Source organism: Micropterus salmoides, unplaced genomic scaffold, assembly GCF_014851395.1.
Source record: "Micropterus salmoides isolate LMB-PRFRI ecotype aquatic unplaced genomic scaffold, ASM1485139v1 Ms_hic_scaffold_13, whole genome shotgun sequence".
Lineage (NCBI taxonomy): Eukaryota > Metazoa > Chordata > Actinopteri > Centrarchiformes > Centrarchidae > Micropterus > Micropterus salmoides.
In genome coordinates, this window is record NW_024040374.1 from 12980211 (window position 1) to 13006974 (window position 26764).

Here is a 26764-nt window from a genome sequence, read left to right on the forward strand (position 1 = left end):
GTTTGTATGCATGTGGAGAGGAGTTTGATGGGTGTATGTGTAGATGTTGGGTGGGGGAGGGTGGGTGCTACAGAGAATTAATACCCAATGTCTCTGTCAAGCTAATTAGGGGGAAAGTGAGGCAAAAAGATAGCATTTTAATTGCTAATTATTATCAGAGCCTCTTTTGAAAAAATAATAAATGAGGGCTTCAAAAAAAATGACAAATGACAATAGTTTGATATCTACTGCCATTTGTAAAACCAGTGGGCAAGTGAAAAACCAGACAAAACACTGAGGTGGATGAGAAATGTTTCTTAATTTTATTGCTAATCAAATCAGACAAGTGTATTGATTCTAATTTACTGATCATTAAGACAGGAGAGGGATGATGAAGGAGTGAAAAGGGTTAAGAGGGAAATGAAAAAAACAAACAAAAAAATCAACAATTGATCAATGATTCCCAGACAGTGTCAGGTCGGAGCATTAAGTGTGCTAAGCGCTCTCTCCTCTTCCTTCAATGCTGCCCCCCCCCCCCCCTTCTCTATTTCTCTCTCCATCTCATTGTTCAGTCACTGTGGGACTAATTATCAACTTTTTTTTTTACATAAAACAGCCACAGTTCGTTGCAGCGCCGCGTCTGAATACTCAAATGGAAACCCCGAGGTCCCACGGAATACATTGTTTCATTTGACGGGCGATCATGCTGAAACCAGCAACCTAATGTGAAAGCACACACACAAACACACACATACACATTCATTCTTTCTTACACAGAACCCCTGAAATTACCACTGTGCTTTTAATTAGGCTAGATCTTTGCTAGGAGTGTGTGTGTATGTGTATGTGCGTACGCATGCACTTTTAACCGGCCCTTACAATCAACCTGCTCCAGGGACACACACGCTCACTGGACATTCACTCATGCAAATACTCGCTGTATTATTTCACTCTGATCTCAATAATGCCTCACAGAGTGGACACTTGGATGTGAAAAAAAACTTATAAGAAAAATAAAAAGCATCACATGGTGTCAAAGGTCACCCTTCTCTGCAAAAAGCAAACAGGCATCACTTTGTTTATGGCTGTAAGAAGCCAAATAAGTAGAAAAAGACTACACTGTACAGTAAGGCAGGCTGGTAATAGATCCTATTGGGTAAGAGTGACACTTATACAGTATACATCCATCCATCTAATATAAAAGGAAGAAAAAAGAAAGACATAAATGATTGGCCACATGAGATGTTAAGTTGCATTTGCTTGGATGTAATCCTTTAAAACTACTTTTGTATAGTTGTGTTTACTGAAAAAAACTCTGACTTAAGAAAGTCTTGGTGTAAGTGGGAATTCATTATGACGTGTCAAACAAACCATACACCCCCTCCACCCCTTTATTTTCCATCATGATATTTCTTCATCAAACTATCACGCATTTCCAATCATGTGTTTTTCATTTGAGACACTGCTATTAGGGTTATACTGTGCATGGCAAAATGACACCATGCTCTCTCACATTACAATTTTAGTGCCCCAATCAGTAATCCTCTCAGTCACATGCTGCCAATTCACTCTGCCTTTCAAACTTCACTACTTTCCTGCTGGGTCCAAAAACAACACGTAAAACTCGGGTCATCAACGGTTATTGAGTCAAGTGTTGTCAGTAAACCTGGCCAATTAAACGTGAGCGGAGGACAAACTGGTCACTTCCTGTATAGGTGGGAGTTTGGGGCTTGGCTATTCCAATAGGGACTTCACAGTCGCTTATACGAGCCTATCAAAGCTGAAGCGCCTTTTACTACTGCCGCAGTGCTTCAAAGAGCGAGTAGTTGTGCCCATATCCAGACCAAGTCCTCTTTATTGCACACTGCTGGATTGTTATCAAGTCAACAATGTCCACCGCTACTCCGCTGATATTCATTATTAATCTCTCTCACAGCTTGGATCCAATCAGAGACAGGGGCGTTGAAAGAAGCGAACCCAATAACCTTGGGTGGGTTGAAGGGACCAAGTGAGGGCTAAGGACCGCCTACAATAAGCAACATGTAGAGCTACGTGGTCACTGGGATAATGTGACTGTGTTTGTGTATGAGTGGTGTTAAAAAACAGGGCAGCAAGGCCAATCAAAGCAAATAAGGTTCTCGGGGCAAGGGGCAATGACCGCATGGTTAGCAGTATCACTTAAGTAGGCTATTATCTGAGTTATGGTGCACTGCCCTGATACATAAACTAGGCTTTGTGTTGGGAGAATAGCAACCTCCTTTACCCCCCATCCTATCCTACACACCACCATAAAGTCATGAAGTACACAAACACACACAGTACAGCTACACACACACTCACCTCAGCTCCCATCAATACTCCACTGACAGCATTTCGCGTGGAAGTGTGTGTCTGTGTTTTTTCCCTCTACAGGAGGTTCTGCTTCCCCATTAGAGTATCTCAGTCCTCATCTATCTATGCTTGCCAGCAAACATGTTTCCCAGCTCCCTGGAGCTCTCAGCCTTCTTGTTTTCCTCTAAGTCCCATTTGGGGAATTCCCTTGTTCCGATACGACGCCTTCATGTTAGAGGCGAGTAAAACTGGAGTTGTGTGCTCCTTAACATTTAATGGAAGTTCTTTGAGACTTGATACACCAAAGGCTAGCATCATGATTATCTTATCACATGATACAAAAGGAGCATGTATATAAGCTCAATAGTTTATCAATTTCAGTTTTATCTTTTGAATTTTGATTTCTAGTAATGGTGCCTTGAGCTACATGACTTTTTGGGGGTTAAGGAGCGGATATACTCAAAATTTCCTACAGTAGTACATATGATGTATTGGCAAAAGTGTTTATTATTGTATTTTTGAAAAGCCACACTCAAAGTTGGGGTAAAAAGGTGGGGTCATAGAGGAAAGCGAGACACAATCAGAATTAAATGGTGAACACTTTCAGACAGTCTCCTGACTGGCATTTGTGGTGCTACACTCATTTGTACATACAATAAGTGACACTTTCTCATCTCTGCTCACCTGGTCAATCACTGTGTGAATTGGGTGTGCTTGACGGATTGTTGTTTCCAGAAAGCTGCAGAAATTATGATACATAGCCCCTGATATCCACAAGGTGTGGGGGTTAGAGGTATCAGATGCTGTTCGACCATCCAACAAGCACTTTGGTGTTCTGGGGCCCTCAGGCTATAAAATGAGGTTACTGTTTTGTCTGAGCCTTTAGAACATCTGTCAGCCACAGCAAATTTTTAACCTTCTTGTCTTCTGTATCTAAAGGAGTGAAAGGATCTCAGGAAGTGTCCTTTACACTCATTAACATTTTTACTAGTTTAGCAATGGCCCATTAAGCACTGAACAGTGACCCTTCATCTTGAAAAGTGACTCTTTATCTCATCAGCATATAGTAACATAACGTAGCTACATGCCCTCAAGCTAACATAGGGCCCAATGTCCAGAGGCCAAATATCGTCTGCGCTAACTACGCATAATAACGACTGTCTCACATTCCTGGCTCTGGAAACAGGCCACCAATGGGGACGGCCTATTGCCAGAGTGTCAGAATAAAGCATGAAGGCTCAATTTGCACGCCAACTCATCAAACCCTCCCTTTAGCCTCTGAGGGGGCCAAATGCCAAAGAAAGAGAATTAAGCAGGTATGGTCCATTTGGGGATATATTAAGTCAAATCTAAGCCTCTACCGACAACAGTGCTATTGTTGTTAAGCTAAACAGGTAGCCGCTGGTTCACTTCTGTCGCCCAAGGATGGGTTGGCGGGCTTGGTGGGGCGATGGCAAGAGGTTGAGAGATATTGAGAGGAAAGGGAAAGTGCCTTAGGACTGATAAAATAAACAAGAGAAAAGGCGCTCTGAGCAGGAAGGAGACAAGCTTCTCTCATTGCCTATGCTGGCTGGAAGGTGCTGGGGATTTATCCTGAGGTGAAGGGGAAAACAAATTTACACCCTGCATCAGTTGGTCCTGTCTGTGGCTGTTATTATGGACTTTGAGGGCTTCAACAGATGGGCATAGCCAGGGAGGATAATATCAGTGGGGATAAGTATTAAAGGGATAGTTCAGACCTTTTGACGTGGGATGTATGTATGTATTTTCTCCTTTCACATATAACGGTAATAGTTAGTTGCTGTCATCTTGATGCAAGGAGCTGCACTAATTAATCAGTAAATATTTGAATACTTGATTCATAAAAGTAATTTATCATGCAAAATAGCCAAAAGTGTTCCGGTCCCAGCTTCTCACATGTTGCTTTGGATTTGCTGCTTTTCTCTTTTATATGGTTCCAAATACCTGAATATATTTTGCTTTTAAAATGGTGGGAGAAAACAAGTAATTTATATTTGTTGACTTGGGCTCTGCATACTTGTGATAAAATTGTGATTAAATTTTTTATGTTATTCGCTAAACATCAGTTAGTCAAGAAACTAGCTAGATTAATCAGTAATGAGAATAATCCTTAATAATGTACAATAATTTAGGATGTACATTTTGTGGTTGGAAAAAACCCAGTGAGCTGACAGTTTGCGATGCTTAAATGAACAGCTGAATATGGGGCCAAAGTAAAAAATGTAATCTCAAAACAACAATCTAAAAAGGTTTTGCTCGTAGTTCATTGATTTTTTTTACTTCTGTGTCATGGCTTAAAATATTTTTGTCAACTAGACCCATTTGCTGCTGTTCATTTCTGACAAGCTGCAGACTCGCTGGGATGAAAGTCATATTGCTGGGGGGGAAAATCACATTGTCTCAGCATTATGAAAATCCATTAGCCAGAGGGATACTGAGAGACTTGAATCAGCAATGAACCTAGTGCTTAGCCCTCTGTGGCCCCACTAGTCCTCCCCCCTCCACTTTTTATTGCCCCCATCTTTAGTCCCCCTGGAGGCGGAACCAAATGCCTTTCAATGAGCCGACCTCGGACAGTGCGGTGCACCTACAGGTCCCTGCTCTCTCACCTTCCTAATGCTGTCTGGATTGTACGGACAGTTAACCCCCCCCCAACCACCATCACCACCAAAACAGATCCCAGTCATGGAGCTATATGCTGCTAATGACGCTAACACTGACTGACGGGCTCAAATCTAATAGACGACGATCCAGAAGAAAAGTCACTGTGTTTGGTGTAATCTGAGGAAATGATTTATGGAGCAGTGAAATGGAAAAAATAAAATTATAATGAATTAGAAATCAATACGGTTGTACCTGTGAGGTGACTCTTCAAGACTTCACATCACCTCTCACTTCATTTGTACCTGTCAGCAACAACAGTAGCAGGCACAGCATGTAATGTGTGTGTGTCGTTGCTGTCTGTATCAATGTGAACCTCGTTTACATTCAGTGCACTTTTGCACCCCTTGGCTAATTACGCACAGGGTTTGTTTGGTGGTGGATGGAGGGTGTGGGGAGTGGAGGGGCATGTCAACCTTTCTTGTTTATGATAAAGTGACAGAAAATCATTGGGGGGTCAAGTACCCCCCTCCAACCCTCCTCTGCCACGAAAACTCCTGCAGCAGTACAGAAGGTGCCTGGTGTGGGAAGCCTCCCCTTTAATGAGACCATTAAAGGGCCCGTCTCCCCGTCAATAGATTTCTCTCATTCTTTCTCTGACAAATTTGAATTAATAATTCAGTGCCAAGCGCCTGGGGATGTATATTTTCAGCTTGAAGGACAGTTAATCCATAGCGTCACCCCCCCTTCGTACTCTCTCATTTTACATCTACCCCACTCCCTCCCTGCTTTTCTTGGCTCTCATTTAAAGATGGAAGCCAGCAGGTAAAGTGCGGACAAAAGAAACTGTGTGCAACAAGTTTTCCACATCTTCTTTTAACTTTTTTGTTCTCTGTGTGATTTGCGTTCCCTGTCGTGTGACAAGTGGAGTCAACTTATGCAAAGTGCAAACTGAGATTTAATTTATTCGAAGTATTGGATGGCGGTGGCTGTTCTCTCCTCCCCCTCAGGGATAATGTAAGATGACATGTTTGCATACTGCCTTTCAAAGCTGGACTTGATTTAGAGAACTAGGGTTTTACTGGATGTTTGTACTGCTCCAAATCTTAGGACTTTCAAATGCATAATACAAGGGAATTAGAGGAAATGAGTCATTTTGAGGATAAACCACAATGACGCTTGCTTAATGAAAAAATATATTGTGGAGTGTGTTTGTCTGTAGTTGTGGCTTTCAATTTGTGTTCTGCATTCACTATGGTTTGAGAGTTTTACCAATTTTATTGAAAGAATTTAAAGAGACAAAATGGGCCTGTGGTACAAGTACAAATCTAGGACGTTTAAGATTCATGGGAAGGAAACCAATAAGAAAAGAAACCAGCTTGTGCCCATAAAGTTTAAAAATGTACAGAACAAAATCAGCTTATATGCATAAAATCAACAATGTACTAGGGTAATCAGGGTCAAACTAGCTGCTCATCTTTAATGTGGCTGCTCTCTTTTTACATTCTAGATATGTCTTTTCCCTCCATGACAATGTGGTATGAACAGAAGCATCAACTGATATTTTTGGATTTGATAACTATTTACAGAGCAAATCTTTTCTGATGCTGACTTCCTGTTTATTTTCTTATATCATAAGTAGCTAAGGATATCAGTGCCAGGTGGCACTAAAGTACAACTTTATGCTCTAAGGCAGCTTGCACAGACTGGCATGACAAATGCATGGCAGTGCCTAGTAATATTCCTTTACATTACACAACATTATTCTCTGATGATATATGTGTGTGTACTGTATTGTAGTTTTATGTGTGTGAAGAGAAGGTTGATTAATGCTCTCTAGTGTTTTAACATGTCCTCCCTGACCCTTGTTTGCAACATTTGCCAGCAGCTCTAAAGGTTTCCATTGCACTACCATGTTGTTTTTTAAAATGCAATACAAGGAATAGCTATGCTCAACATGTGTGTGTATTTGTGCATAAGACAGTGGACTCACAGGGCTTTGTTGCTTAAAATACCCTTCAGGACAAGAAGGAAAGAGACAAGAAAGGAGCTGTGATGGTTCAGGAGTGGGGGTGTGGGGGTCACAGAGTGGGTGGGGGCTCAACATAGAGAGAGAGAGAGAGAGAGAGAGAGAGAGAGAGAGAAAGGGTGGGAGAACAAGAGACAGCGAGTCAGACCACCTGTTGGATCATCTGTGCTTTAAAACGATTAATCACCACTGTCTCTGGTTACGCACACACACCACAGCATACACACACACGCACGCACATCACCGTAAAGCTCCACTGTTCTCTGCACTGCCAGAAGTATCTTGTAACCACATTGTCTAAAGACACGCATGCACACACACACACAAACACACTGAAGCTCAAAGAGCAAAGGGAAGAAGGTATAATCGTATAGCAGCCACATGACTACCATATAGCTTACCACCACCATAGTTTAAACACATGCCTCTGCACTGTACACATTCACATAGGAAAACAATGGCTGACAATCCACATGCCAAGCAGTACTGTGATGCCATTTGTGATATCAGGGCGGTAGGTGAATGTAGAGGATTATTTTTACTTCTACTCTAATCATCAGCGTTTTTTCATATGTAGGCTCACACGCTTGCGAGGGGAAAGCTAGTCAGAAATCAGCAACAAATAAAGAGTTTCATTCTAAAAACAAGAACGTTGTTCAAGATTTTTCTAATTACAAAGTAAGGATGTTTTTTCCAATCACAGTAGGATCCTAAGCAGGCATTAAGTCTTCTAAAACAGCTTAGTACGTCACCCCTTTTATCTTGCTCAACCATTACATCTCTGAGTTCATTCCACACTTTATTCTTTTACATTGTGCGTATCATAATGATTGTCCAATGAGTGACATTGAGTAACACTAATGACACATCATGAGCTATAGCAGCCATAAATATCTTGTCATAAAGATTTGTTTTTGCTGTGAAAATTCACCACTAATACTGTAGCTACTACTGAGACATTGATTGAAGGAGTTAAGGGCTGCCATTCGCATTTACAACTTTACAAATGATTGACATGGTGGGTGTGTAAAGCTGGGGGTCCATCTGATTGCATTTGTATTTCTGAACATTTGACCTGCAACACACTTAAAGATTAAGGGGCCACACCACCGCCCTTTAGCTAGATCCAATGGTTTGTGTGTTTACATGAGTGTCTATCTGTGTGTGTTACATCACTATGTATATTTACTTTATACTGTATATGTGTGTGTATGTATGCATAGGTGTGTTTGTGTGTGTCAGTGAAGGCTTCCTAGAGAGCAAGAAAAAGAAAGGAAAAGCAACCAAGAAAGAGTGATCACTGGTTGAGAGAGCTCCTGGGAGGATTGTGTAACTCTTTCTATGTAATGTTTAAGTAAGGTCGAGGCAGGTGGTCCGATCAATACGCTACATGACTGTGGCAGTTGTTCTTTCCCTGCTGTCTTGCAACACTGCAAACCACACACACAGTCCTCATCTTGTAGCACAGTTGTAAATCTACAGCTTGTGAGTGAAACATTGATGCTCTTTCGATTGCCAGAACCAGCCCATAGTTGTTGGTTTGTCTTTCTTAGTTTACAATGCTCTTGAGATTATGCTTTTTGAAATTACCGCAATGCTTAAAACGGCTGTTGACATGTTGCATATGACATAAATATACAGTATTGTCTACCATGACCAAACTTAATAGCACTTTGTATAGAGAGTTTAAAGCCAGTTGGGTCGATGAAATAACAGTAAGGTTAGGCAATGTAGAATAAAAGTAAACAAGTAAGTCCTCTGTACAAATTATTAAGCCAAATGAAATCACAGGCAGATAATAGATGATCTCCAATCAACAAATCATTCAAATCAAGAGTGGGATTTTCTGCAGCACTCCAATATATGCAAAATTTGTTCTCCGAGTCTGTTTTTCTCAACTAATGTGAACTTGTTCTCCGCAGGGCCTCGGATAGCCCAGACCTGTCCTATCTACCCCAAACAGACAACCCTTTGCCTTTAATTGGAGAGGAGTAGCAACCTAGCTAGCACAGCGCTGGGACCTGAGCTGCGGCCACTGAGAATGCATTAGCATTAGCATTGCAGCGGACCGACCTGTACATAATGATAACCTCAAGCTCTGGCCACTGGGAGCAGCCCCACACACACACACACACACACACACACACACACACATACACACGCACACACTCCACACACAAATGTACACTGGTACACACTCCCTTCCCCTGTCTTCCCCTGTACACGCAGTCACGTAAACAAGCAAGTGTAATGCAGCCCCAGCGGTGTGCTGCTCGACGATCGGGGGAGGAGGGGGAAAAATGTGTGTAATGAACTTCATTTCCATTGATCGGGACTGAGAGTACAGGACCGGGGGCTGTTTGTCCCAGAAGGACTGCCGTACCGCTGCTCTGTAGCCCCTCATAAATGTTTGAGAGGCCTTAGCCGCTCTAGATCCACGCTACCTGGGTTATAACAGACCGACATCCAGGTTGAGGCTGATATTGGATGGATGGCTGGTCGGTGGTGGTGGTTGAAGGGATCGATTGTTATTTTAGCTTGATGACATTTAGGTGATGTGCTGTATGTGTGTTTTTGTGGCGGAGAACTGGGAATATTCAAGAAAAGTGTAGATGTTTGGCAGTATTCAGCGTGAGAAGTTTTAGACAAAAACTTCCCTGCTGTCTCACACTGACACTTTCAAGTCTTTGTCCAGGCACAGAGTCTGATATCTGCAAGAATATTCTAATTTGTTTGACAATATCTCCTATGCTATACCGCTAAGCTCTTAGGCCCTCATCTGGCCCCTGAAAGCCCCTATATGCTGTACACTTGATTGATATTACTGCAGATATCACTTAGAAAACACCTGATGTGCCGGGTGGACCATCCGCGCCTCCTTTTGACTGCTAAGTACCAGCTGGTGGGAGGTCCTCTGCGTTATGCAGTCGGTAATAAAAGTTGAACATTGATTTTCTGTAGCAGCTTGTAACTGTTAATGTTGAGACATCAATAGCCAAAGCAAAGCGCTGGTGCCTTAATAGGAGACCGAGAATGTGGAGGGCGCGAGCAGAGGCTGACTCTAAATCACAGAATCTATCCCTGCCGATCGATAGGACAGTAACTGCAAGTGTCCCTCTGCTTTCCTAATGTTTTATAATAAACTGACAGCCTGTAATAAGGCCAAAGGAGAGGGAGAATGAGAGGGAGGGAGGGAGAAGGGCAGAGATGGAGGGCAACAGTTTCTCCATAGCTTGCTAGTCTTAAATCACCCCACATGGGAGTGCAGGAGAGGAGCAGAGGAGGTAGACTGAGGAAAAGGTTTTTTCTTTAGTAAAAAAAACTTTTACAGGAGCATTTGTCTGGTTGTACTCACTGCTACGGTAGTTAATGAGTGTATTGATAGAGGGGAGCAGAGGTTTAGAGGATATGTCCTGTATTGCTTTGGCGGGGCAGTGAGTTAAAGTGTGTATTAAATCCTACTGCCACCGTGCAGATGTCACCATATTCCGGCAGGAGTGCATGGCTGGGCTGCATATGTTATGACTGTTACTGGGTGTGGATAGTGTGTGTCATAAAGAGAATATTACTTTTATAACACTACTGGGAGATGGTGAGAGAATATGCTCCACTCTGTAATAATAATCATACTGCTTTGGATTTAAATTACTTTGTATTACACGGTCTGCTGTTACTCCTTTTTGTTGTTTTCATACTCATCTTGTACTCATTATATAGTCTCATTTTCATGGTTACAGTGCCTTTGGTTCCAACTTGAAACACTTGAGCCAAGAGAAAAACTATGAAAAAAAAACAAATATACTTCTTTGTGGCACTTTGATCACATCATGTCAAAAGTTTGACAATTCAGTATTTGGTGGGATATACTGTGGTTTCACTTTTCTCTGGGCTAAAGATAACAAACAGGTAATGTAAGGAACTAATCCTACAACTAAAACTTCTACTTGGCATGACTTCATGGCATGGTTCTCAAATCTTTGGAGACCTGGAGATTTCATATAACATACCTGTACTTTTGTATATGAGACATTTTGTCTCTTGTTATCTCTTTCTTTACTATGGTTTGCGGGAGTAATTTATCCCATACACGTTTAATTATGCTACCATCCTCAGTAGTACATTTATTTAGCTGATGCTTATATCCAAAGTGACTTATATAAAGTGCATGTGGATACAATCCAAGAATCAAAGTATATTAACTTCATCAAATATGCTGACCTGCTTCTACATTCAAGTGCAATATTTCAAAACTATAGAAGATCGTTTTCATTCTGTGACAGAAGATGTGTCGAGTTTCTGCTGTCCTCGTATCAATAGGGAGCTCTGTCCATTTCAACAACCCTGCTCCTATTATGTTGCTTTTCTCATCTATTAAGTGGCTGTTTGGAACCAGCTAAAGAACAGTGTCAACATAATCGCCATATAAATCCTTTCAAGATAAGGCCTAAAAGGAGAAGAAACGAAAGCTGTAAATTAGGGAGATACTTTGGAGATAATGTGGGAAATGTCGAAATCCATCAAGAAACTGTAACGTATCTAAGGCAAGGCTGAGGGTAAAGGGGGAGTCAGGTCAAGGGTGAGAGACAGCAATCCTCAATTACCCCACCACCACCACAACTCACCGCAACTGCTGCTTAATGACAACAGCCTGCAAGTATTGCCAGGTAATAGTGGCGGGCTGGAGACCTGGAGCTTTTATTGCTTGATAAAGTCTGAAAGCCTTTTAGGCAGCCTCATTACATGGAATTCCCTACAAAGTGGCAGCCAGAATCAGGAGCCAACTGCATGCCATGTTAGATTTCTTAGCCTAAAATTGACAGAAAATAGGCGGAAGTATTAGGTTCATTGCTTTAGGGCACACTCCCACCTACTCCTGATGAGATGAAAGAAAAGTCGGGACACTCAAACTTGATTAGACAAAGTTTGGGCAAATATTTTTGTTTGTTTCCTGTGTCACAATGATGCCTGAAGGAAGCTGATGGGGGGTTTAAAAAAAAAAGAGTCCAATACTTTTCAATCAGCATGTGTTTGCTGAGCACTTCACCAAGTTTCAAAACAGAGTGATGAAAAAGCACTAGATGCAGTCGCTGTGTGCATGGATTGCACTTTGTGAACCTTATACATATATTTACACAGCAATCACCACTACTGTATTTTCCATTACTGCTGTCATTGCACCAATCCAGTCACTGAGTCTGTAATTTGTGGGACAAACAAACATTAGTCAAGCATAGGAGCCGCATGCTCATACACACAGACACATATACATACACACACACGCACACACACACTAATAAACATGATTCATGCCACATTTCATACACATACGTCCTACACTTTGTGGGTCTTTTCTCATGAACTTCTAGTGTGGCAGAAATTACATCTGAATTGTAATACTTCACATGTGAAACTTAACATAAGCTCAAACATTTCACATGTGAGATGTCTGCAAACTACATGTGTCTACTTTAAGTCTACTGTGTTCACATATGACTCTCTCAGATGAAAAGGGAGCTTTTCTGCCTAACCCGTACAGCATACATGCACTGTCCTCACTTGTTGTTGCAATGTTCCCACAACAAGTCTTAACCATAAAATACATGCATTATTCATGTGGACTTCATTTATGTCTCCATAGATGATTTTCCCCACCAGATGAACAGACTTTGTCCCCACAGTGTAATCACATGGTCTACCTAGTAGCAGCCAAAGAAATTTAGGGATGGGTAGTCACTTTGTTTACGCCTGTAATTTCTGCTGTTTCCTTGAGTCACAAGTTTCTGAAAGTTATTTGTGCTTGTGATTTATTTTCTGGTCGGCACCTGTACTTACAGTAAAGGTTAAATTAATTAAGTTACAATTTTGTCTGCCATTTAAGCTGTGTTCCTGTTTAAGCAACACTGCCTAAAATCTGGAAAACACATGCTTTACTGGCTGATCCTGATGTTTCCTGGTCCCTCTTGAGCACAGGAAAAGACGGTCCCATTTCATGTTAAGTCAAGGCTTCCCATAGGCCAGAGCCTAACAACCCATACACACACTAATCGTACCTTTATACATGTATTGATCAGGTCAAAGGTACAAATGATGACTCCATTCTGTTGACTTACAGCCCAGCAAAAACTGTGGGTGCCACACAGCAAGCAGCACTATTGTGTTGCTTTTAATTAAGTTGTGAAGGGCTGTTCCAGTTATATGCTCCATTATTTTGCCCTGTTGGTCTCAATGGGTATAAATATTGAACCGTCGCTGCCTCTTGATGTTAATCAATCCCTGACCGAATTCTAAATGATTCGGTTCATTTCAGGAAATGAATATTTGCCAGGCTTTATGGGGGGAGCGGAGGTGGTGTGCATGAATTAGCCAGCTCCCTTGCTCACTGGCCAGGGATCAGGGCATTGATTCTGAACAGCCTCTGCTGTTGCTTAATTAGGTTACCTGTCTGGGAATTATGTGAGTTTTTTCTCTCTCATTGTGTAGAGAGATAAATTTGAAAAAACTGAGAGAGAGAGAGAGATACTTGTCTTTTTTTATCAAGGTTAATCACGTTTGCCGTGTTTGTGTTGTTGTCAGCAGATTGGTGTCTGACCTCGCGTTGCACACACAAAAAAAGAAGTCTGCCTTCAGTGTGTGGCATGTTAAACATGCTAATGAGAGATGCATCCTAGCATAGGAGTCTGGGGAATGTGAGGGTTGATGAAGTGTAGGTAGGGAAAATTAAATTGAGAGCTGTGTTAGAGCATGGAAGAAAATATTATTTCAATATTTCTATGTAATTGATGTCTATGAGATAATGTATGAACTTGTTAACTCATTCCAAAGTGACTTGTTACAGAAAATGTATTTATTTAGAGACTGGTAAACTGATCTCAGCCCTATGTTATACTTGTTTTCGGTTTTAAGACAGTGAAACAGTGAAAGAGAATAAGTTTAAATGACTGTAGTTAAGACATTTTAAGGAAGGAAAGGGGTGGAGGAAAAATTGAGGGAGGGAGGAAAAACATAGATAAATGACAGTTCAGATGTAGGTGAAGATAAACGAGGAGTGACCGAGGTAGTGAGGATGGACTTGTGATAGACTGAGGCATACAAAGATGGATGTGAAAAACAGAGAGAGAAAGGGCAGAGCTATGAGAACAGAGACAATGCAGAGGGGCTGGATGGACGGTGAGGGATGGAGGGCGGGAAGGATGGAAGGATGGATTGGTGGGTGTCTCTAAACTCCGACCTCAGAGCCTGACTAATCGGTTGACAAACAGCTAATGTGGTGCTGAGGCAGCTCTTGAATCACAGGCAGTCTTGATTTCTTATGAATGGACAACACTACTGATTTCCAATCACTGACTTTATATATATATGTTGTCATATATATATATATATATTAACCTAACCAACAGTAACTTTGCCGTGTAGGCTTAGAAAATGTGCATACTTAAAGGCATACAAGAAAACAGTGTCTGTTTTGGACACTTAATAGTTGTGACAACTACTATTATATTATTAATTGATTATTTGATTGTCTCCAAACATTAATTGGTTCCACTTTTAAAATATGACATTTTATTGATATTAAACTAATTACCTTTGGATTTTGAACTGTTGGCCGGACAAAGCAAGCAATCTGAATATATCATCAGAACCATTTTTTACTTTTTGTAAAGAAGTTTTGGACCAAATGATTAATTAAGAACATAATCAATGGACTAACCGCTGATGAAAATAATCATCAGTTGCAGCCTTAATTTTCACTGAAATGATATAGCTCAAATACACTCCTGGAAGAGGCAGATGAAATAAACATGCATGAAATTATGGATCATTGTATTTCAAGCATTTGAGACTAAATATGGAATCACTGACTAAATATGGAATCACTTGCAATACTGTAAACCATAAGATAAATGTATAATACAGTTTGATGACCCGTTCTTACATTTAAAGCAGCATGAGGGGAAACACTTGGAAATTAAGTTCACAGAACTACCAATGCGACTTCTTTAAATAAACCTTCACTGCTGAGGAATCAAACATGCCTGAATTCTCCACATTTGATCAGCTTTTCACTGGCTTTGTTCCTTCTAAAGGCTTCAGTATGGGAGCATTATTTAGGGCTCTGTCCACAAATCTGCTCTCTCTCCGCTGGGAGCATTTACCACCCCGCGCTGGTCTGGCAGCCACTCTGGTTCTCCTCTCGGCTGACAAGGACTGGCAGCGCCTGTCTTAGCAAATTACAGCTGATGGGGTCTGACCTGTAGATCTGGGTTAACTGGTGGCTGGCTGAACACACTCTCACCTCTGTCACTGCGCCTGCTTTGCCAGTATGGAAACCGTCTGTGTGGTGGCATGCATCAGGCATACATCTGTTTGAGTTTTGGGGAACATTATAATAATAATGCTTGTTATTTTTGTCTTTTCCCATTGATAATGGTACATTTTAAGCATGTCTTAAGCTGCATCATATTTCGTGTTCATTTTAGGAAGCACATGCCCCTCCTTGTTTGTTAAAAAAAGTATTTCCTCCAGAACTTCATACCTGGAAGCTGCCTAGCACAAACTCATTTTACTGCTGTGCATGTACAGTGCAGTTGGGAGTTAATTCCACCTAAAGTGGAAATTCTTTCTTTTCACTTTCCTCGGCCTGAATTAGAACTTGTGACCCATTTCTCACCTCTGGGCTTCCACATCATCTGGTCATATATACAACAACTTGTCAGCCTTTATATTAGGCCTTTAAGCCTTTTAAAGGAAATCAAAGCCACATTAACAGTGTTCTGACACCATACAACAACTAGTAGTAATCGTTTACTGAACTCTGACTCAGGGAACACACTCTCTCTCTCTCTCTCTCTCTCTCTCTCTGCCAATTTGTGTGCCTCTTGCCTAACACACACAATCATTGCTCGAAGTCTTACAAACACTTAAGCGATCAATGCTCTTAGAGTGATAATCTCCTCCTCGATAGAGGGTGACAGCCTTCAGTTAAGACAAGCTATGTGTGACAGAGGAAAGAGAGAGAGTGATATAAAGAGATAGATAAAGAGAGAGAATATAAAAAAAAGTTTAAAAAAAAAGGATGTCTAACCCTGAGAACAAAAACACACACAGATCAGGAAAAGTGTCTCCTCTCAGCTGGAGTGACTTCTATATAACCGTCTTTATCGACAGCTGGCTTAACTAAAAGCTCTTCTCGCAGGAAGGAGGTGACTGATTGTCCATCCACAGAAAGAGAGAGAGAGGGAGAAATATTGAGAAAAATCAAGACACACAGAGTGATAGGGAAAGAAAAAGAGGCAGGGAGAAATAACACAGGGCACAACTACTTCCATGACTCAGATAGGAAAGCTGTAGTTGCAGTAGTGGTACGAGCAATGCTATTAGCACAGTATTAAGTGATACAACTGTATTGCCAGACAGGATCATCGATATTGGATGAACTGCAAATGTGTTCAAAATTCCTGTATGGCACCTATGGTAAGATGAAGGTTAGGGTAAGATCATTCTCATGCCAAATTAAGCCTGGTTACGTATGGTCCTGCTTCAGAACATACCCTCCCAAAACTTTGTGTGGTGTTGAGGCAGCAGTAGTAGTGATAGTAGTATTACTGTTCTATCGCAGTATCTGCGATAGAAGTAGCAGTGTCACGGTAATTATGGCAATGGCAGTTAAGTAATGACAGTAATGACAAACAGTAGTTCCCAGTAACAAACCTGTGTCATAATGTATACTCTCCACTTATATTAGCTCCAGCTGAGAGTACAGTGACCAGTGTTATAGATGAAATAAAGCCAATAGAGAGGGAACATCTTATCTTTTAATGCAGCAGTGAGTGCAGAGCTACTTTCATGCCTCATTTCACTACAATCCTTATTAATTGGCTCTGCTTGTGGTTCAAGCGCAGCTGTGTGAGCATACACACAGATGCATGAACACACACCTGCTTTCTCATTGCCACACACATTATGCACTTTCCCTCAGGTAAATGTATGTATTTCAGCCTCTAACAGGCAATCCCACACACACATCTCTGTTCAGCTGTGTGTGATTTTAATCAAATAAATTCAAAATCTCCTTGCTTTGCATTACCCAAGCCCCTCCCAATCCCTCATCCTCAACCCCCACGACCTCCACCTCCACTGATCCCCTCAGCCATCTCTACGGCGTATGTGTCGGGCTTCTTTTACGTGAGGCCTGGGCACGTCGGAGAACAGGCACTGCCGGGGGCGATACACATCCCTCAGGTGAGCCTTTCATTATGGATGATGTTTCTGCCAAATTATTTAGACCCTGAGCCGGAGCAACACCCCCGCCCCATTAAAAAAAACCCACACAAACAAACGCACGCATGCACACAGACAGACACCCCAAAGCCCCACTGCAATCCTCCCCATCCCTCCCTCTTTCTTCACTGTAACACCACTAACATAAACATTAATCCTGCCTGATCACCTCAGTGTATGTACTGTAGGCCTGTGTGTGCCTTTCTCTGGCAGTTCATTAGTCCTTCTTTCTTTGTTCAGAGGAAGTAAAGAAGGGAAAGTGCAATACTTGTGGATTATGATGATGGAGGCAGGGGTAGGATAAGGTAAATATTCATTATATGTATTCCACTGTTGCTCTCAGTGCTATAGAGGGGCCAGGTTGAGCAAAGAAAACTTAACGTCACTGTAATGGAGGATGTTAAAATAGATTTGGTCGTGTGTGTGTGTGTGTTCGTGTGTGTGTATTCCTCAGAGGCCATTTGTGGCAGACTTGTTAGGAAAGAGACAGAGATGACAGTCTCCTGGCAGTGGCTGACCTCGGCTTAGAGAGCGGAGAGCAGCTTTGGGATCTGAACACACACATCACCGTACCCCTTCTCTTCGTCCCTTAATTCATTTGACTACTTATCCCTCCACTTCCCTCCCTTCCCAAATCCCATGCTCCCTCTCTCTTTTTACAGCCTCAGCTCCCTCCCACCTGTCCATCCCAAATGTTTCACGGTACCTGCCTCCCACTTCATCATCATCGTATCTCCTTCTTCCCCTCCTTTCCTTCCTCTCTTCTCCCCTCCTCAGTTGATCTCTAGCCCCTCCAAATCCCTCCTTTCCTTTCTGACCCCCCAAAGCTCAGTGAGAGGGAAAAAGACAAAAAATCCAATTGAAAAAAAGAAACACTCCCTTTCCCTTCCAACTCCCCGTCCTCATTGTCTCGTGCACCTTCTTTCACACACCCAGCTCACCACTTGACTTGGTTCTATGTCCCAAAGCTAAATAAAAACCTTTTTATTCCATCTCTTTTGGAGGTTTTGCACATTTTAATTGTGCATATTTTATCATGTCTTGCTTCTGATACAGTGTTTCCAGGAAATTCTACTACTGCTGATATCAACAGCTAAATTTCAAAAAAATGTTAACTCTCAATAATTTACATTCCCAACTCATGTTGATGTACCCTCTCTCTCAACAATAGTTTGTGGCACAGAAGGACAAGGTGAGTGTTACTTGCTGCTGGTACGGCCAATGATTGCTTTTTCTCAACTTGTGAGACAGATTAGAGTTAGAAGTCTTTTCAAACAAGCTTGGCTATAGTGAATGTCTCAAGACAAACAAGATATGAACTGAAACTTATCAAGCATTTATTTACTTTTGCATGAAAGCGAAGTCTATATAAGCTTGCTTTTCTCCCTGAGGACCATACCTCGCCTCTTTCCTTCCTCGCTCACTTTCTCTTATGTCTCTTCCAGACCACTGGTCCCATCCTTCCTCCCCTCCCACCTCTTCTCCTCATCCTTCCTTTCCACCCCCTCCCTCTCCCACCTATGGATTACCAGTGCCAGTAACCCATTTTGCTCCCTGCAAAAAAATCCTGTAGTGTAAAGAGGCCTGCTAATGCTTAGGAGGACCATTACTATTTCCTCTTTAACTGCAGATCCCCCACAACAAATATTCCCACTTCAGGGCTTTCAGAGACTCACCCAGGCTGAATAGGACCAGGAACTTGAGGCAGACAAACTCCCGTTGGTCCAGCTGCAGGGAGCGTAGCTTTGCCACCAGCTCCTGGGCGTGACTCAAAAGGTTGTTGAGGGTGGCTCCCGCCTGTGAAGCAATCACTGCATAGTCCACCTGGAAAGTGAGATCTGAATTTTAGCACAAACAGGGCTAATCTGAAGGCAAAAAAGTCTTTTGGATTGAAGATGCTGTGTGGAGTTTTTCACCACTAGTATAGTCTACATATAGCATACAATGCCAAAATGACTTTTTAATTGATTCATAGATGTTGCATTCAACATTCACATACCTATAGCTTGTTAGCAACTTGTAGGATAGCTAGGCTAGCCAGCTACATAGATGGCTTAGTTAGATGCAGTAGACTCATTACATATTAGCTTTCCCTTCTTTCCGGATGGATGCATAAAAAATCAGCTGCAGGCTGTAGGTTTTTGCAGTTTAACAGTTTTTTATGACAACATGCTTCGGGTTTATGGAGAGAGCATGGGAATTCACCTCCAACTGGCTAGACCTGCCAGATCTGACTTGCTCTCTCCATTCTCTGTTATACAGCAAAACAAAACCATGCATGCTGAGACACAAAATAAAACAAGATAGATGTACAGGTGCACTTCACATCTGCAGCTGCAGCACATTTGTCTGGGAGGCAAGTCCTTAGCTGCCAGTCAAAGTAAGCAGGACCATATTAAATTTTTATATTTATTGACAATTCATTACCATAATTGACTGTGCTAGGGTTTCCAGGGGAAGGTAGATGTTGGCATGCGCGGTTCCTAAAGCTCAGGGAGGAAGAGGGTCCCTGTGAGCCCCCATTTGCAATTAAAAACACTTGGTTTGGAATTTATTTATCGTGTAAATAGGACGATTGGAGCCTGTTTTTCACCTGTCTGAAGAAGGGAAAGTAAAGTAAATGTCCTGTCTTCTTCCCTCCTTTTCTTTCATTTCTCTTTTACTACACTACTGTGCCTCTTTCCCAATTTATCGTTAACTCCTTTGTCCCTCTCTCTTTTCTTCTTCCCACCTTCGAGACGGTAAGAATTATGACTCGGTGGAAAGCAGACACTGCCCCCCTTCCAAGGTGTCAATCAATTTACATAAAATCAACTGTGCATGAAATAACTTCATTGAAGGATTGGACTGTTGATGGTGATGCCTTGGGTTATTGCCTTCTTGCCTTAAGTAAAAATAGAGAGGAAAAAAATGCTATAATGTCACTATAGCAGACTTAGCACTAACCCTGGTGACCTGCGTATCAGTCAATCAATCAATACTACTTTATTATCCCTCCTGGAGAGACAGAGAGAGTAAATATATGAATAAACCTTCAAATCTTAACCCATCATGAATACGATTAACAATCTTAGCAGAACATTAAAGATGGAAGGTGAGATTGGTGTGATGCATAGAGGGCTTTGATGTGTGTGAAAGATGGGGATGAAAAAATGTACCTTGTTTGAAAGCACAGAAATCTGTGAGTGGCAGAGGAACATCTGTTTTTGCATTTCTTCATCATTTGAATTTCATGTACACCAGGAGCGTTGTGCTATCAAAATATCTGGATTTTCATACCGAGAACTGGCTGCCAAGCTGCGAGGCCTTGCTTAATCATTCAAAAGTTCAGTCCAATTTTTGTCATTTCATGTTTGCACGCATTTGTTACACTGTGCGTTTGATCCTATGACAGTAGAAAGAAGAAGCCTACTAAAAAACACTCATGGCCAATTCTCACTGCTGTTGGTGACATGACGGCATGCACCAGTCCAGAGAAAATAAGAAAAAAACAAAACAGAAATTAGCAAGCGTGGAACATAAGGTCAAGAGAAAGAGCAAGACAGAAACCGAATGACAGGCTATAACAGTAAATCTGCTGGTGCCATGGATTTCTTTTCAAAGGTCAGTATGTGACTGACGAGAGCAAAGAAGCGGCTCGATTCAAAGCAAGAGGGGAGAAACATATGTCCAAATTTCCATTTGAACAAATCTTCTGTCTTAAAGTCACATGAACTAAAAATATCTGCAGACATGAGGACATTTAAATTGTTCCTAACACAAACTTCATCAACTTCATCAACTAAACTTTGTGACCTGATCTGCGTTACTGGAATTTATAGCAAAAAATAGACTATAATGTAATGCAACGAGTGGACTTTTTCTTAACAGGAAAATCTTTCTTTACCTACTTGTTCTGAATAAGGTTCAACCCCCCTCTCTGAGTTTTAGCAAAAGAGGGAGAAATGCAGAAGAACCACATAACAAAAAACAATTTGATCACAGATAACTCCCTCACTGAACATGACTGAGTGGCCACGACAGTCTTACATGGTCCAACTTTTGACTGTAATGTATTTTGTAATGCAGGCAGATTGTGTTTTACTCAAGAACACTGAAGTTGGCTTCACCCTTATCAAGTTCTTATGCTATCCCACAGACCAAAAGATGAGCATATTGTAACAATTAAGTTATTAGCACATTACAGATCAATGTGGCCAATGCTCAGCGAAGTATGTCGGCCTAAACAGTCATTATGTGATTTGTTGTGAGTGTAGCATTTGGCTTTGGGTGATGCTGCTACTGTGTTCTAAATATCCCTGGTGGTATCGCTGTGCTGTCACCCCTGGCCAGGCAGAGAATAATAGGAAATAATGAACTGGTGTCAGAGCTTCACACACACACACACACACACACACACACACACACACACACAGACTTTTCCCCATTGCCCCCCCTCGCCAACACCAGCTGTTCATTAACCAAAGTATGCAAACGAAACCGCCGCCCTGCGCCTCCCCTGATTATCCCACCCCCCTTCCCTGCCTCCGTACCGCTCTGGTCTCTTCACACTGCCTCTCTTCTCCCCTACGCCTCATCATGTCCTCCTCGAAACCTCCAGATTTCTTCTCCTTCTCGTCCCTTACCACGTTTTTTCACCTCCTGTCCTCTCTCAGGCCCTTATTTATGCCCTGTCTCTTTCTCATTTGTTTCTTTTCTGCATTTTGCTCCTTCTCTTTTCTTCATGACAGCATGAACCTTCTTACCTCCTTCACTTCTTCCTTATTACCACCTTCTTCTTCTCTCCTCTTCTCTCTCCTTCTCCTTTATCACTCCTTCCTACTCTTTTCTCACAAGACCTCTTTCTCCCTCTTTCCTCTCCACTCAGTCCTTAATTTCTCCTCACATTTTCTCCTCTTCACTCATCTTTATCCCTTTTTCTCCTTCACCTCCTGCTTCCATCAGTTCCTCTCCTCTAATTCTGCCCTCATTGTGCATCTGTACTCCTCCATTTCTGTTCTCCTCCATCATTTCTCCCACTCTCCACCACCTGTTATCCCAATATTTCTTCTCTTTGACTCTTCCTTCCTTTTCTCTCATTTTTCTCTTCACTTATGTACTTCATTATTGTCCCTTCTGCATTCTTGATACTGACAGACTGCAACCAATTTTTAGTTTTTAAGTCCACACTGGCATGGTATACACTTCCACTAAGATAGTATTACTTGCTACGGTTTGTACTACTACTGTTTATTTACAACAGGCAGTACTTCTTCAATTGTTCTGAAAAATCTACCCCTGACCTTGTCTTCATTCAGAATCATGGAATTAAAGTAGGACTTCCCTGTATACAGTGTACTTGGCTCCCTTCAATATTTACACCAGCATCTTTTGTTGTAAAACATTTTGTTCAAGACCAATGTTTTGGAGAGCTAGCCAATCGATAATTTATGACTTCTCATCTCACTGACAGCCATGCCACTGGTCAGAGGCATTTTCATGATGAGCAGTTTCATGTCTTTGTGAGCGCATGAGATTATGAAAATCGCCCAGCGCTGAAGAAGCCTTCGCTACGTGCCCTGGGTTTGTGTGTTCACTGTCTGAGAGGGTGTTTCATGTGTGTATGAAGCAAAAGCAGAAACAGAATCACAGTGCCCTGATGCGTTGAGGGCCTCCATTTAGGCCTAAGGCATCAGCTTCCGCCAACTTCCTCAAAGGCCCCAGTCAAACAAAATAACACACTTAGCCACATTCTTTATCTGTCCACCCACTCTCTATGCTGCAGCATGCGTAACTGAATGCTTTATTTATTCGCTGGAAGAGGTTTCAAGCACTGAGAAAAAAATTGATTATTCTGGTGACATTAGTATATATCTATAAGCGTAATCTATTTTTAATGAAGCTGTGACTCCTGTGTGACTGAGTGATCAATAAGGCTTTAAGGGAAATGTTGAGGAGGTGTTGTGGAGTCCCTTGAGGAGTGAGTGATGCATGGTTTGCAGGATTTTGGAGGAAAAAGGAAAGGGTGGAGGTAGCTGGAAATTTCCAGGGTGGGATTGAACCAACTCACCTGCTGGCCCGTGACCAATAGGATGGAGCCCTCCTTGGCATGCACCACCTGCCGGAAGACGTGGTCTAGGATGAGGAGTTCACTCCAGCAGTTCTGCAGCAGCTTCATCTGGTCGTCCACCTGATAAGAGAAACACACCAGGTCATCTACTTGACTTTCTCTCCCTACAAACTGTAACAACAGTTTATGTTTGGGTGATTGTATTTTGATTTTATTGTGTGTCAGGGCCTGTTGTCCCTGTAGAAGGTTAAGTCGTCAGTATGGACGGGTTTCCAACATCACTATGAGTTGTGCAAGCAATGTTCAATCAGCAGCCTGTCAGAGCCCTGGATTTTAAGAAGACAGTTGATTTGTTGATTTGCACAGAAAGTGACGAGTAATTAAGTGAAAGTCACGCTGCTAATGTGTGTTTCTGACTTTTTAATAAAAACTGCAATATTTTATCTTGGATCAGTGCCCTGGTGACCAGTTTCACCTCTAAAAAGTAATTTTACTAGTTTTCTGCAAGTTGTCTCTTTTCTAAATACCAAAAATGTCTTTTAACAACAATTTGTTTTTCAACATTGTGGCATCATCTCTACCTGCCCTTGGAGTTATTGTAAATGGTAAACTACTGTATATGTACATGGTTACAATGCAAACTGTTTGTTGTCCTGGCATTACAAATCTCACATTTATTGTACTTGGAGGATGAAACCATTTGAATTTGAAATGCTGATAACACAGAAATATATACTTGGGAAATAAAGGCTCACTTTAGAAATATACGTTTTCCATTTTGTTTTTTCAGTTTTAAATTTAAACATATACATTATATCCTGTTATATATTATAATATATAAATTGAAACATTTAAAGCTTTCACTTAAACACAGGATAGAGTCCCACCCTCAAAACAAAATGGTGAGGCACTGTGTCAGCTATAGCGGCTTATAAATATCACAGGTCAATAAGTTGCGCATCACAGACATTGTTTTTTCAACCTTTTACACAAAGCTCAAAAGTCCCCTGCACACTCTTTAAAGCTTTCTCATGTGAACCTTTCCACACTCAGTTAAGCGCTTTGCTACGTGCCTGATTTAACAGTGTTGCCAGGTTTATCTGTTTGCTTATTGCCAAGAGTTTCTGAGTGATTCCACAATGATTAAGTAGCCTTTTTTTTTTACCCCTGAATGCCAGCCGCTGGCTCTCAGGGACCTGCCAGGTGAGCTTGGGAAGCTGAGGCAGGTCAATCGGTGATTTGCTATACCAAAACAACCCCCTTCATTGTAACTGTCTTTTCCCATGCCTGGCTATGTTAATCATTACTCCACATAGCCAGACTCAGACAAAAAAGGCCACACTGAGAAGGAAGGAATGAGGAAAATGTATGAGAGGTTCTTTCTTTCTTTTCCTTTCCCCCCTTTTTCTATCAACAAACACTGTCCTCTTTGTGGTATCATCGGAAATAATGTGTCTTTCTGGGCACACTGCGGTTTTGCAGTGATGTGAATAACTTTGTTGCTTTGAGTCTGTGAGAACTATTAATGACGTTTTTTATGCCAATGTCACTTGTAAGGTGAGGAATGTGGATCGATGTTAAAGCTTTGCGACACAGGCAGGTGAACACTGTTGAAAGGAATTTCTTTTTGTGCGGTCTGGAAATTGTACAGGGATCCATTTGTTGAAATGTACAATGACCTTAGGTAGGGGAGAGCAGGGACGATAAAAACACTTTTCAAATAAATGTCATTTTAAAAGATAATGTTACAAAAAGAAACAATTTTTGCTGTAATCAACAACTCACATGTGTGTTCTGTCAATACCAGGTGTACAAATATGGAATTACTTTGGTATAATTTGACTAAGAATGGAAGTGCATTATTTCCTCTGTCCTGGCCTGTCGGAACGAAAGAAACACAACGGTGTAAATTTAAATTGTTTATGTTATTATTGTCTTTATAAAAATATTTGACACTGTCCTTCTCAATATGTAATTGCAAACATAGTATGGCCTTTATCTTATTAAAAAAGTATGGCCTTTATCTTATTAAAAAATTATAAATTTCATTTTTAAAACATATGGCAATTACAATCATTGCGCATTTGGATTTTTTTTCAGACCTATGTAGATCAGCCTTAAATGTAGATTATCTAAAATTCCTGCTTTGAATCAAATTGACTGATTTACATGGTGGACTTCAGTATGTGTTGCAGTAAGTACTAACTAATCTGTCTGATGATCCTGAGAATGACTGAAAACAACTTCTTCGGTATAACTCCGCAAAAGTGTATCCACCCAATTTTTTGAGGTTCTGCTAAGTATTGCTCACATTATAGAATGTGCTGACATAGTTTTGTAAAGACTTGTATGGGCTGGGAGAAAATTGCTGGGTTACTTTCATCCTGCGTTTCACTCGTCCCGACTCTCCCCTACTAATTTGACGTCAACAGCTGTAGCTCTGCCAACACTAAACACTTTATTATCTTGTATGACGTGGCAGTGGTAGTGGCCAGGTCTGAAATCTATTGGTTGTTGATTAGAATTGTTATGACTGGTGATCATGGGCTGGTGTCAAACAGTGTCTGTTTACCTTTAAGGCAGACATAACAATAGCCAAATCATGCTCAGTGTTGGAGGGCATAAACACTTGGGCTGCCTGACTATGGATGTCTTTGGCCACAGCCTCTATCAAGCCTACACTGATATCAAATGTTTACAAAATCGAATCGATAAATAGTATGGTGAAATCATGCAGCAAAAACTCCTTAAAGAATCAAATCGTGGAATACCGTACGTCTCCAGTTTCTCTTTTATCACTGAAAGTCAAATGACAAAATACAACAAAGCATCTGTGACCTTTTCTGACATTTTTGACACTACCATGGACTTTTTGTCTCGCTCCTCCTCCTCCCCTGTATACATTTATTTTTTGTGGTTCCTCACTAAAGGCGTCTCAAGTACAGGATGAATAAATTCAAATGCCTTCATTAAAACCATCACAGAGCAAGAAAGGCAGTGAAAGGAGGGAGTTCTCTTTACTGTGCCCCAATCCTCATCTCTTCGTTTCTCCATCTACCCTGGAAGCACGTGTAACTGTATGTATGTGTGTATGCAGACGGATGGGTACATGTAAGGCTCAGGCTCTTCAAAGGATCCCCCCTGCATGTCAGCGGTGCTGGCAAGTGTCGGGGTCCTTATCAAAGGGCTGTCCTCACTCTGCCTGCCTGGAAGCTCTTCTCTGACAAGAGGCCTGGGTCATCAAAGAGGGGCAGCTCAGAAGGGATGACGGCGGGTGATAGCAGCCTAGACAAGGGCTGGGGACACCCGCCTGGAAGTGGGCGACTGGTGACAGACAGACAGGCGTGAGGGCGGGCCAGGGGTTGGGGTTCAGTTCGCTGACCTTTTAAGTGCCAGCGACACGAGCTGTTTCCCTGACAAGCTCTTCCTTTGCTCTGTCAAATGAGCAACGCTCATGGCGCCTGATTTTACAAGAT

General features: G+C 41.7%; 1 protein-coding gene across 2 annotated transcripts in view; it reads right to left on the reverse strand.

Annotated features, from left to right (window-relative positions):
- The window catches only part of nr5a2 (nuclear receptor subfamily 5, group A, member 2), a 70259-nt gene that overhangs the window by 4725 nt on the left and 38770 nt on the right, over positions 1–26764 (reverse strand). For both annotated transcript variants that reach the window (XM_038715638.1, XM_038715640.1), the window contains exons 5-6: positions 23289–23408; positions 18916–19063 (exon numbers count right to left, since the gene is read on the reverse strand). In XM_038715638.1, coding sequence (XP_038571566.1) covers positions 18916–19063; positions 23289–23408 — 268 coding nt within the window. The remainder of the gene's footprint in view (positions 1–18915; positions 19064–23288; positions 23409–26764) is intronic.